Source organism: Plutella xylostella, chromosome 23 (assembly GCF_932276165.1).
Source record: "Plutella xylostella chromosome 23, ilPluXylo3.1, whole genome shotgun sequence".
NCBI classification, from domain to species: Eukaryota; Metazoa; Arthropoda; class Insecta; order Lepidoptera; family Plutellidae; genus Plutella; species Plutella xylostella.
The window spans coordinates 6,704,118-6,716,727 of record NC_064003.1 but is presented as its reverse complement, the minus strand read 5'-3'; the positions used below and the strand labels follow the sequence as shown (position 1 = coordinate 6,716,727).

The 12,610-nt window shown below is 40.9% G+C and overlaps 2 protein-coding genes across 2 annotated transcripts in view; one reads left to right on the top strand and one right to left on the bottom strand.

The window, feature by feature from the left end:
• Window positions 1–12,610, bottom strand: part of LOC105386718 (lysine-specific histone demethylase 1A) — a 256,675-nt gene that overhangs the window by 108,170 nt on the left and 135,895 nt on the right. The gene's annotated exons all lie outside the window — the stretch shown is intronic.
• LOC105386704 (toll-like receptor Tollo) lies at window positions 6,944–11,671 on the top strand. Its single transcript, XM_011557319.3, has one exon. The coding sequence runs from the start codon at window positions 7,259–7,261 to the stop codon at window positions 11,090–11,092; it is 3,834 nt and encodes a 1,277-aa protein (XP_011555621.3). The 5' UTR covers window positions 6,944–7,258; the 3' UTR covers window positions 11,093–11,671.

Below are 12,610 nucleotides of genomic sequence, written 5' to 3'. Positions count from 1 at the left end.
AATAATTATGTAATCGTTCATTGCAGGATATTGGGTACTTCCAAGACTGGAGGGTTTTGGATGGTCCGCGTATTCCGCCTGCTAAAATCATGCCTGCGGGATAGACACATCAACGCAAACATTTACGTTCCAAGTTCAAATATGTGACCAAAGAACTTCGGTAAAACAGTTGGTGTTATTAATCCTTTCGCCAACCGGTGCGCGGTGGTCAGAATAAGTGCACCAAAGACGAACAACCCTGGAAACCGCCACAACTCATAAAATATTATATAATAATACAATATGGTACCACCTATTGTGGCGCTCACCCCATCCAGAGAATTGCGATACGGCCAATGAATAACATCCGACTAAATAGAATAACACGATCTCCGCAACGAAATGAGGCTTGATTGACACGTGATCCGAGAGCCGAGCGCTTTTTGAATCTCTCGCCTTTTGTATGATCCATTTTTTATAAAGGCAATTTTATTAGCCCCAATTGTGGAATGGATTAGCCCGCAGCAATGCGGAACATATTTTAATAGAGACTTAATACGACAATGAGTCGGTGATGCTATAATAATAATTGCAGTTGCACTTTTTTAGGGATGGAACCTCATAATCAAAAATAACACCACAATAGCATATATTGTACTGATACCTTTGAAATGTTTTTAGAATACATGTGCATTTGATTTTGGCCAAAAGGCGAGCTCGATTCAGCATTTACAAGTTCTAGAAGCGAAACAAATCATGTTTCTAGATGATCGAATTTTCCATTTCACGTACCTATAGTATCAATAGTAAAATGTGGTAGCAGATTCTTGAAGCGCAAATGGATCTCCCTGATAAATTATTTTAGTGCTTGCTCATGTTGAGTTATCAGGCCCATGTCGCAATAAAACTCACACGCTGGTAATTTTATCAAGAACGAGGGAACATGTAGTAATATTTCATTAGGTCCAACGCAACGGTTTGCTGTTCGGACGAAAAATATTATATTAATCTGCGGAGTTACGACTTTGCATTTATTGTGTTCCATGTTATGGTACAATTTTATTGCTTTCTGTTCAGCACAAAATTTGTCGGACTTATTAGGTACAAGAACAATATCCGGATTCTTCATATAATTGTGCGAAACATTTCATCCGAATACCAACAAGTGAAAGGAATGGCACTACCTTTGCAATAAAACAACTTGCAGCTACAAAATCTAAAAGATAAATCCTACAAATAACTCCGTACATCCAGCGCGCCGTTAATCAACTGAAAGAATTTAATCACAACCTGTGTTGCCGGTATGTCGATGATATCTAAGGACGCTGGTTGGTACTACGAAACGTACAAATTGGAAAGGTGGCGTGTGTGCGGAGCCAACTCCGCTACAATTGAAATTTCCGAGATGCCGGGAGCATTTTTCTTTGCAGCGCGCGTACGTGAGGCACCCTTCACGCATACCGTGAGGAGCCCCCGTCCCAAACTCGCAAACATTTACAAACTTCCCTTATAATTGTATCTGCGACACCGATGCTGCGGCGTTCCGCGCTACGTGACTCGCACAATACCGAAAAGGTATTCACAAAATGACATTTGTTTATAATTTATACGAAACATATTCTAGCGCCATTTTCCCGAACGCTTACTGGTTAGCACAGAATTATGCACCAATATTTTATTAACGAATGAATGATGTAGTCATCAATCAAACATTATACGGCATGTGAACAGTAATCGGGCGATAGCAATGATATTCAATAGGATATCAATTTCTGGACCAATGTTGCTTTCATGCTGCTGAATTTAAGTATAAATAGTGGAGTTCAATCAGTGTTATTACCAAGGCAGGTTAATGTAACAGTTATTCTGAAAGGCATTCATTATGAGACTAACTACTGAGTAATTGGTCCATTTTATTGGATTTGTTCCTTTAACGAAAGTTGCTTAGTATATCGGGTATATTGACATGTCATCGAAAATTTCACTGCCAGAATTTCACCCTATGTGTTTACCAGATTTGCAACAACAATCATGTTACTATAAGTAGGTAGTTTATAAATGATATGATGATCTAGCATAACATCTATTCAAATGAAATCAACGAAGGATTGGGAAAGGTGCGGTTCACAAAGTTTTACCGTGGACAGCCATAATTAGCAGATGGTACGCCATTTATTAGCCAACCAGTTCAGCTTTTTGATAAAGGTACGGGTATAGCGAAGACACAGGTACGTTCAGGAAAGAATCAGAAAGATGATGTAGGATGAGGGCCAAAGGTGACATTTATTGGTTTCAAAAGGTAAGAAGCATCCACTGGGCATCATGTGCTAAAAAAACACATCAAAATTCGCACAAAAAATATTCATTTTACAGGTGCATACAACAGGTGTTAAATTCTATAAAATTTCGAATTGAATTTCAGTACATTTAATCGCTCAAAGGAATGTTAAACCTCTACTTACATAGAGCAATATATTAATTTTCAATTAGAAGTCTGCAATGGACGACACGACCGTACCTCCGCTACACTGGGTGACGGAGGTGAGTGGCTACGCTATGGCGAAGGGCGCAGATGCTCGATTGTTTGCAAATAACAAAGTGAAGCGAAGGGACGCCGTCGCCACCGCGACAGTTTCTAATTGTGTCGCGACAATGCGTAATCTAACCGGTCCCTTTCGGAGGCACGTCCTTGGAGCTGGGTTGGTGGAGTCGAATATTTTTGAAATATACTATTTATCTGCTATACATATAAGGTTTTCGTCAGTAGGAGAACTAATTAAAGAAGAGGATTTTACTATTTTTTCCCAAACCTGTGTTTGTTTTGTATCTCAATGCATATCACTAGACTACCAAAAGCTCTTGGGCAATCTCATTCGTAAAGTAAGCCATCTACCTGAAAGTATCACTATAATTTAAATAAACGCATAATTCCACTCCGCCAAATATGCATCAGAAAATTGTTTACAATTTTAAATTAGCTGCGACTCCACACCATTAGCATTCTGCACCCCGTGTATAGTGAATCGCAGTGAATCACCAGGTGCCAGCTATTCAGATGCAACAAACAAACGGGGCACCTCCCGGGCCAAATTGCCCGTGTCGCGAGCTCCACTAGGGGTTACTGCTACACGAACGAAAATCTCTACAATTTACACGCCCTGATTTTACACTACATATCACACGGGGGTAAGCGCCGCATTCGCAACACGACACCACTCGATTCATATTTACATTAAGTTTATACTTTCTTTGTGTTCACGTCGCGGGTTAATAGGATTACTGTAATGCAACCTAAGCAGCTTACCACGCTAATGCAAATTACTCACCTAAAACTTAAAGCCCGTGAAGGGTTCACTCAGTGGCCGCTCAAAATAAATTACCTGAAACAAAAACACATTTCGTTAGTATAAATTTAATTATATAACACGAAACTATGCAAATACAATGTCTATCGTTAAGCCCAATTATCCGTCATTTCCGTTTACGTATATCCAGGGTCTGGCCCCGCCCGCGCCTCGGACAGGACGTTAATTAGAAAATTATGTGGGAAATTATTAATAGGTCCGCTGTGTACCCGATTAGATAACAAACTAGTCCATTAGCTGACCAGGATAGAGCATCGGTACGGAGAGTGCATTGTGTTTTCGCGGTTAAGAGCATTGTTTTAGGGTTGATTATTGTGTGAGTGATGGTGATTTGGAAGGACGTTGCAGCGGTGAGTGAGATAAGGCAGTAGCGAACAATACGGCGAGTCCGGGGGCGGCGGTGACGCGTGGTTGAGGAATCACCAGCCACGTGGAAATGACGACTTAATGGATTATATGTGTCCGCCGACACAGAGATAAGTGTCGCGCCGATATCGCCTCTGTCGCCGGAGATTAGACGCCTAAATTACAAAAATTAATAACTTAATGGAAATCAACTAAAGAACAGTTTTACACGCTGCTGAACTTGCACGATAAAAGGAAACATGTCCGATGTCGTTAATGTTATTTCGAATGATGCTTCAAATTCTAAGAAACGAAACGTGAGTCATAATTTAAACGTTTCTCAAACCAAGTAAATGAGTTCTTAGCAAATTGAAAATAAACTACACTTAAAGTTTGGAGGGCATCACGCAATCTTAGTTACAATTTTGTATACCATTGTTTATCGGAGGACGTATAATGTAGGTATATCTGCCCAATTTGGCGTTATTCCGTGAATCATAATGGCAACTGACCTACATCAAACACATGTACCCACGCAACAATCCCCACACTCGACAGACAGTTGCGTGTCGACGTGAAGTCCACGATTTCAATACCGACATTTGTTCCGAGGGCCGATGGTGCAGCCCTCGAATCAACATTAAATATCGCCATCGCCACAATAACCGACGATTTACCGCCTATCTATTCTTTTATAAACAGCAGAATAAGGAACGCCTCGCCACTCACGACAAAAAGTCGCAGAAGACGCTCCCCCGCTGCTCCTTTGTGTGAATCTGTTTGTGGGCGCGAGGTGGACAAACGAAGCTCGGGATGAGTGTGAAATATTGATGCAGTGTCATAGTGGGAAGAACACGATTCCCATTACAAAGCCATTTGTGCTGTTTACATTAAGGAGGAGGGTTGCGAATCCTATAGACCCGTTTGTGGCGCGATTGCAAATTTTCCGCTTCTCGCGTGTCAAAGGAGATAATTTATTGCAATAGAGATATAGAAGGCGCCTCGGGATGGCCGCAACACCTCGCATAAATAGTGCCGCGACGGACGCCCGGCCGTCCTTCCTCGGATCTCGCTCCCAATGAAATTATGATGACAACCATTTATTTCAACAGCTTAAATACGTGCCGTGCTAGATTTACTTACAATTTGCTAGAGTTATTTATTGTTTAAAGGTTATATGACGTTTTCATTTGAAACAAGAAAACGTGCAAATGTCTCTAGAAGTGCCATATACAAGGGACATAAATAACAGTCCAGCAAAAATATATTGGACGTTCATTGTGATCTAACGAGTGACTCTTCACGAGCTTTGATTTATTTGCTAGATGAATGTCGGTTCAAGGCACGTTCTGCACTCTATACAGTTTTTGCTAAAAGGGCAGGTGCGAAATACAAACGTTTACACACATTGCACCGAATTCTAAAGTACCACAGATGCAATCTTAGGTAACACGATATGTTTGGCTAATTGTTTGAGGGTCTATTCTTTGGGTTGCATTCCTGGCAACAAAAAAAGTACTTAAACGGTCAGTTCTATCCCTTTTTCCTCCGAATCAATCCGGAGCGCAGCTTACGAAATAACAGAAAACTGCGGATAATAACTGCGTTCGAAATCGCCGTTTAGGTCCGAAGTATAAATCATGAGGAGAGAATTAATCTAATATTAATTCAAGAAACAATTTATTAAATCAAACGGCGTTTACGAAAATGTTGGGTTAGCAAAATGTATAATGTGCGGATGGTTTAATTTAATGGTGGGGTTTTGATTGGAGTGGTGGGAAATTAAAGTTGAATCGCTTAACTTGGCGGGGTTCCTGAGAAGTGCAATTGTCCGTTTAGCCTCGAGGAGTCGACCCTCGCGTGCTGCGCCGCATCGGAAGCGCCTCACTCAACTGCCACTGGGATTTTTATTTATGCTAAACCTAGACAGGGGTATCGATAATTGTGTGGCTATTGGCTACTTGAAGACCGGTCCAAAAGTGGAAATTACACACCGTTTACAGGCAACTAGAAATGTAGCAGCAAAGTAACAGGGACAACAATTATTGTTATTTATTTATTTTATTGTAATGTATAGACAGGTAGTTTCCATATTACAATGTGTTTTTTCTTAAATAATTAAATGCCATTAAACTTAATCTAGGTTTGACTTGTCATTTTTGAGTGTTAATTGTATGTGCCGACTAGGTACGTATTAATGAAGAAGGATCTGACCCTAAACTAGGCAAAACTTGTAATATGGATAGGACAGCTGAAATATTTACACATAGATAGATTACAAAATAATATTATGTATTTTTTTATCGTTCTTACTAAATTTTGATCTCTTAGCACACTTACTTTTTAGCACACCAGTACCTAGTATAGTTTATATTTCGATGAAGAGCAGAGTCACCCCCTTTCAGCTTATAATGCCAATGTTATTTTTTGTAAGTCAGTGTATTTGTACCTAAATGTGTAATTTCTAAATACCACATTTAAATATACATTTCGTAGTAATATAAGAGAAAGTACTTACATACATAATTATAAAAAAATATCATTTGTACCCTCCAAATACTGGTAGTACATACTATGTACTACACACCACACCTACCATTTGTTACAGGAAACGGCTGTTCTTAGGTAAGTATAAGATAGGATACAATAAAAACCAAATAAACTCCATATGAATTTGAAGATACGTAAACATATATACAATACTTTTTCAATTCAGGTACAAACATAATATTTTTCAAAAGCAAGCTGATATTTAAATAGTTTTTAAAGTTTTACCATATTTATCACTATTATGTGATAGTAAAAATATTAAATAATCTAGGTACCTTGTGCATTTAAATTTATTTAAAAATTAAAAAGTTTGATTCTTAATTTCGCATGGCGACGTATAATTTTTATTAAAGTATTATCAAAAACATTTTTCTCAAACCATCATCAATGAGAGTGTTAACAAGCAGCGACCGTGGCAGCACTCCCGCGCAGCGCTGCAGGCCAGCTGCGCCCCCCACCCGCCGCCGCCCCCCGCGCCCCGCACTCGCGCCGTCCCGCTCGCACTCACACCCGCAAACCTCCAACGAGCTCACAAAAAGCGGTTTCGCTCCATAGTGTTGTATCCATCACCGTCTATGTGTGCGTAGTGTATTTTTCTGACGAGCTTTAACACAGAACGACAAAAGCCAAACGCGGAGGAGCTTTCGCGGCGCTTACAGCCTTCTCGCTCGAAAGCCGCGCTTACCTGTTGGAACGCGTGAACCGGCGACGCGGCCTTGTGCGCGAGCGCAACACAGGTTCGTTCGACTCGGATTCAGTTCCACCCCAGATCTCAGCGCGGGCGCCCGCGTCATGTGTATCGCCAGCGAGAGTGCCGGACGCGCGATCCTGTCCAATTAGTGTTCCCGCGAGAAACGAGTTAAGTGGCCGGTTTGAGTAGTGATCTACGCACTCGGCCTCCGAGGCGGAATAAACTCACCGCAGTGTTTCATTGACACCATGTTTACGTGTGACTGCAGTTCGATGAGATGATAAATAAAACTATGTAATAAGTTTGAGTGAAGTGAAAGCACAACAACATGTGTACGATGTGGTACGCTAGCGGCTTGTTAGTGATGAGCATGGCTCTCACGGCGTGGAGTGCGTCGCTGTCGGCCACGACCGGCGCGCGCTACCAGGCGCCGGACGAGTGCCGCTGGACCACTGACGACGAGGGATCCGGGGTCGCTCTACAGTGCAGACTTAGGACAATCAATAGTGAATTAGAAAACACAAACTTTAGCGCCATACAACCTCACCTAACAGTGCGCCTGCGCCTCGAGTGCAGTGATGCACTTTTCTTCCAAAGCTCTCTATCTCCGGGTAGCTTCCGGCAACTCGTTGAGCTGAGAGAGCTCACAATAGAATACTGCAAAATTGGAAATCTTTCCGACGGCGCCTTCACGGGTCTTCGGGAACTGAGAAACTTGACAATCAGAACACATAACACTGATTGGTCTGCCATGTCTCTGGAAATCACACCAACAGCCTTTTCTAGAGATGTACAAAACTTGGAGAGACTAGATCTGAGCGAAAATAACATGTTAGTGTTTCCCGAAGGAGCACTTTGTACGCTACGAAACTTGGAATACTTGAACATGACTGGAAACAGAATGAGAGATATCAGTCACTTTCAGTTTACATCAGCACATCGCCACCCTACGGAAAAATGCGGAGATAACCTAATTGTATTGGATCTATCTCGGAATGTGATTGATACACTTCCTCCGAGTCTGTTATCAGGCCTCAAACGCTTGCAAAAATTGTACCTACAAGGAAATGGGTTGAATTCAGTTGCCGATAGAGCACTTGAAGGTCTTATCTCTCTAACCACGATAAGATTTTCTGACAATCAGCTGACGAGTCTTCCTCCAGAATTGTTTAGTGATACAAAAGAGCTGAAAGAAATCTACTTGAACAACAACACGATAACAGTGTTAGCACCCGGACTGTTCAGTGACCTGTCGCAACTTCTTGTTTTGGACTTATCTAATAATGAGTTGACATCAGATTGGATCAACACATCAACATTTTCTGGATTGAAAAGACTAGTTTACCTAGATTTCTCACACAACAGAGTATCAAAAATGGAAATTGCATTGTTCCGAGACCTGCACAACTTGCAGATACTGAAAATGCAGGATAATTTTATAGAACACATACCAGAAAACGTCTTCAGTTCATTGAGCAATCTCCACACGCTTATACTATCAAATAACAGATTAACAAATATTGAAAGCTATGCGTTTAATGGCGTGAAAGCGCTGTCAGTGCTCTCGATAGACAGTAACCGCATTTCTAAAATACACCCTCACGCTTTTCGTAACTGCTCCACTCTACAAGATTTACATTTAAATGGAAACCGGCTTGATGAAGTGCCCCTATCTTTGAAAGAAATTCCGCAGCTGAAAACACTAGACTTGGGTGAAAACCTCATTGTTAGCGTAGAAAACGCATCCTTCATGACAATGCAACAGATGTACGGCCTAAGGCTCACTGAAAACAATATTGGAAATATCAGTAAAGGAGTTTTTGATAAAATGAACTCACTGAAAATTCTTAATCTGTCCCGAAACAAAATTCATAAAATAGAAGCTGGCTCGTTCGATGCTAATATTAATTTGCAAGCGATAAGGTTGGATGGAAATTATTTAACCGATATTGGTGGATTATTTGCCAAATTACCAAATCTAGTTTGGCTTAATATTTCTGATAACCGATTAGAATGGTTTGACTACGCAATGATTCCAACTGGATTGCAGTGGCTCGACATTCACGCCAATAGGATTGCTGAACTTGGAAATTACTTTGAAATTGAATCTCAACTATCGCTCAGTACGTTTGATGCCAGTTCTAACAGACTAACAGAAATAACTGGAAGTGCAATACCGAACTCTGTGGAAATGTTATATTTGAACGACAATCTTATTTCAAAAGTGCAATCTTACACATTTTTCAAGAAACCAAATTTGACTAGAGTGGATTTGTACGGGAATAAAATAACAAGTCTGGATCCAAACTCTTTGAGAATATCGGCAGTGCCGCATGATAAATCAGTGCCAGAGTTCTTCATAGGAGGAAATCCGCTGGAATGCGACTGCACAATGGAATGGTTGCAAAAAATCAACACCGGCAACCGAGCGCGAACTCAACCTAAGCTAATGGATTTAGACAGCATATATTGCAAATTACTATACAACCGTGGAAATTCATACGTGCCTCTAGTTGAAGCTGCTCCTCATCAATTTCTGTGCAAATATGACTTCCATTGTTTTGCATTGTGTCATTGTTGTGATTTCGACGCGTGTGACTGTGAAATGACCTGCCCGAATAATTGCACTTGCTATCATGATCAATCGTGGTCAGCTAATGTGGTGGAATGCTCAAACGCAGGATATGTAAATTCATTGCCTGAAAGAATACCAATGGAGGCCACACAACTGTACTTGGATGGTAATGACATAAAAATTCTACCAAGTCACGCATTCATTGGAAGAAAACGCCTGAAGGTGCTGTTCCTCAACTCGTCTAACATCGAAATCGTGCATAACAGAACTTTTAATGGATTGAAGGAACTTGAAGTTCTGCACTTAGATCACAACAGCTTAACTGCCATCGAAGGACAAGAGTTTAATGGTCTAGAAAACTTAAGAGAACTCTACATAAACAACAATAAAATCAAACATATTGGCAAAGAGATGTTTAATCATATGGCTCGACTAAAGATTCTACACTTGCATCATAACAGGATAACAACGCTTGGTGTGTGGCAAATAAACCCAGTTGTAACTGAAGTAACTCTAGCGTACAACCCGTGGTCTTGTGATTGTGAATACACCGAGATGTTCCGAGAATGGACAAAAAGAGTGAACTCTGTCATTGACATGTCAGAAGTAAGATGTGTATACTCTAAGGAAAACAGTACTGATATCATGGTATACAGTGACAATGTGTATGATGACCCGGCTTCAGGATTTTACATCATAAAAGAAAATGGTACCATATGCACCGGGTTACCTAGCATAGACAACAGTATCAATGGCAACCTTACAGCAACCAAGACTATGATTACAAATGAGGAGATGCAAGACTACATCCCGTTGCTTGTGGCTATACTTGGTGCACTATTATTAATATCTTCAGTAAGTGTGATTGTGTTAGTATTCAGGCAGGAAATGCGAGTGTGGTTCCATTCAAAGTTTGGTGTGAGACTGTTCTACAAAACTAGTGACCTAGACAAAGACGATCGTGAAAAAATGTACGATGCATTTGTGAGTTATAGTTCAAAAGACGAAGCTTGGGTCGCCGAGGAACTGGCCCCCATGTTGGAGAGAGGAGTGCCCTCCTACAAATTGTGCCTTCATTACCGTGACTTCCCCGTGGGCGGGTACGTGGCCGACAACATAGTGCAGGCCGTGGAGTCGTCGCGGAGAACAATCATGGTGCTCAGTGAGAACTTTATAAAATCCGAGTGGTGCCGTTACGAGTTCAAATCGGCTCACCACCAAGTGTTGACCGACCGGCGACGGAGGTTGATCGTAGTGTTATTGGGTGAAGTGTCTCAGAAGGATTTGGATCCTGATATAAGACTGTACTTGAAGACTAATACTTACTTGCACTGGGGCGATAAGTTGTTCTGGGAGAAGCTGAGGTTCGCGTTGCCGGACGTGAACAGTAGCGTGCGGTGCCGCGGCGGCGGGAGCGGGGTCGGGGGCGGCGGGCTGGTGTCCATGCACCGGCACCACCACCCGCGCGCGCACCTCGGCGCGCTGCCGCCCACGCCGGTGCACGGCGGGCACCCCGTGCTGCCCCCGCACCCCGCGCACCAGCAGCCCCCGCGCGCCTCCCCGCGCAACCTCGCCGTGCATGTGTAGTGAACTCGGTGCTTAGTGAAGTGATTACACCAAGTGACACGTGAAAGGACTGTTCCGAGTGACGATGTCATGGCTAGTCGGTTAACGTATGTACATATTATACTCTTATTTGTATTCCTAGTTATCTGAATTGTAAATATTAACATTCAACTAAATATTACGCTTGAACATTGCATTGTTACATCACAGAATAATGTAAGTTTTACAATTCCATTTTGCATTTCTATTTTTTACTGATTTTATATGTAGATGCCTTTATATGTTTAAAAATAATTGTATGGCTATTGATAAGGAAGCCATCATAGTCCATCTGTCAGCATAATTTGCTAGTACATAGTAATAAGCTAGGCCTACTCGGGCTGTGTTAGGCTAACTCGCCAAACTACTTTTGAGTAACTAAAACTGGGCTTCATAGCCGCAATCTGTGATAAACTTAGTATGTAGTTAGATTCCAATAAATAATTCATAAAATGTATATTTGTAATTTAGTCACTTTAAAAGATGATATTTATTGTATAAAGTTGAGAATTCCGACTGTGTCAGAAAGTGATATATGAAAATAAATACAAATTGAAATTATTTCTGAAGCTTTTATTTCCAAAGTCTTACTTAATAATAAAGAATAACAAACAAAGCATGACTTAGAATATAAGGCCAATAGATTACATTTTATAACACCTACTTACTGCAGTTGTTATTTCCAGTAAAACAAAGAAAATTTACAAAAACTCTCTATGTAGAATAACTTATTGGTGAATAAACAATGCTTATTATCTCTTCTTAGTACCCGGATGGAGTAAACTGACTAGATTAGTGATCTTGAAAGTTTCATAACATGCCTTGCATATGTCCACTAACAACTAGTGGATGATTAATGGCTTATGATGATAAATGGATATATTAGACGAAAAATAAATTATAATATCTAAACCAAGTAGTAGCCAAATTAGTCTTAAATTTATCCTTAGTTAATACTCTGATTTACTATTAGAATGCATTTAAACGTTCAAAGTTAACATACGTATTGTTATTTATAACTGTTATACTTAGTTATTTACATATAAAACTACCAGGCAATGAAAACCGACGACACTCAACAACAAGCATCCTTACACAATTTAATCCTTACTACACACAATATCTATGAACATTTTTTATTGACTGACATCAAAATGTACAATGACAACGCAAGCTCAAGTGCCTACAACACACCTCTGAAGGGTTGTCGATTGTCGTGAGCCCAAGCAATGAACTCTCACTCAGCGCACAAAAGACAACGAACTTACAATCATAAATATGAATCTCGTTTCATAGGATCCCGGAGGGTTGTTGTGGGCACCGACCACGGATCTCGATAACATAACGAGCTATGAGTAGGTGCGAAACAGAGGGACCACTTCGGCTTTGCGATAAGTTTCGCAACAAAACTACGCTAAACTAGACTCTGTGTTGTCGCTTTAGGGAGGGCCCAAAGGTGTTGTACAGCCGGAGTAGGCCCCTTGCACTTGAAGCTCAACC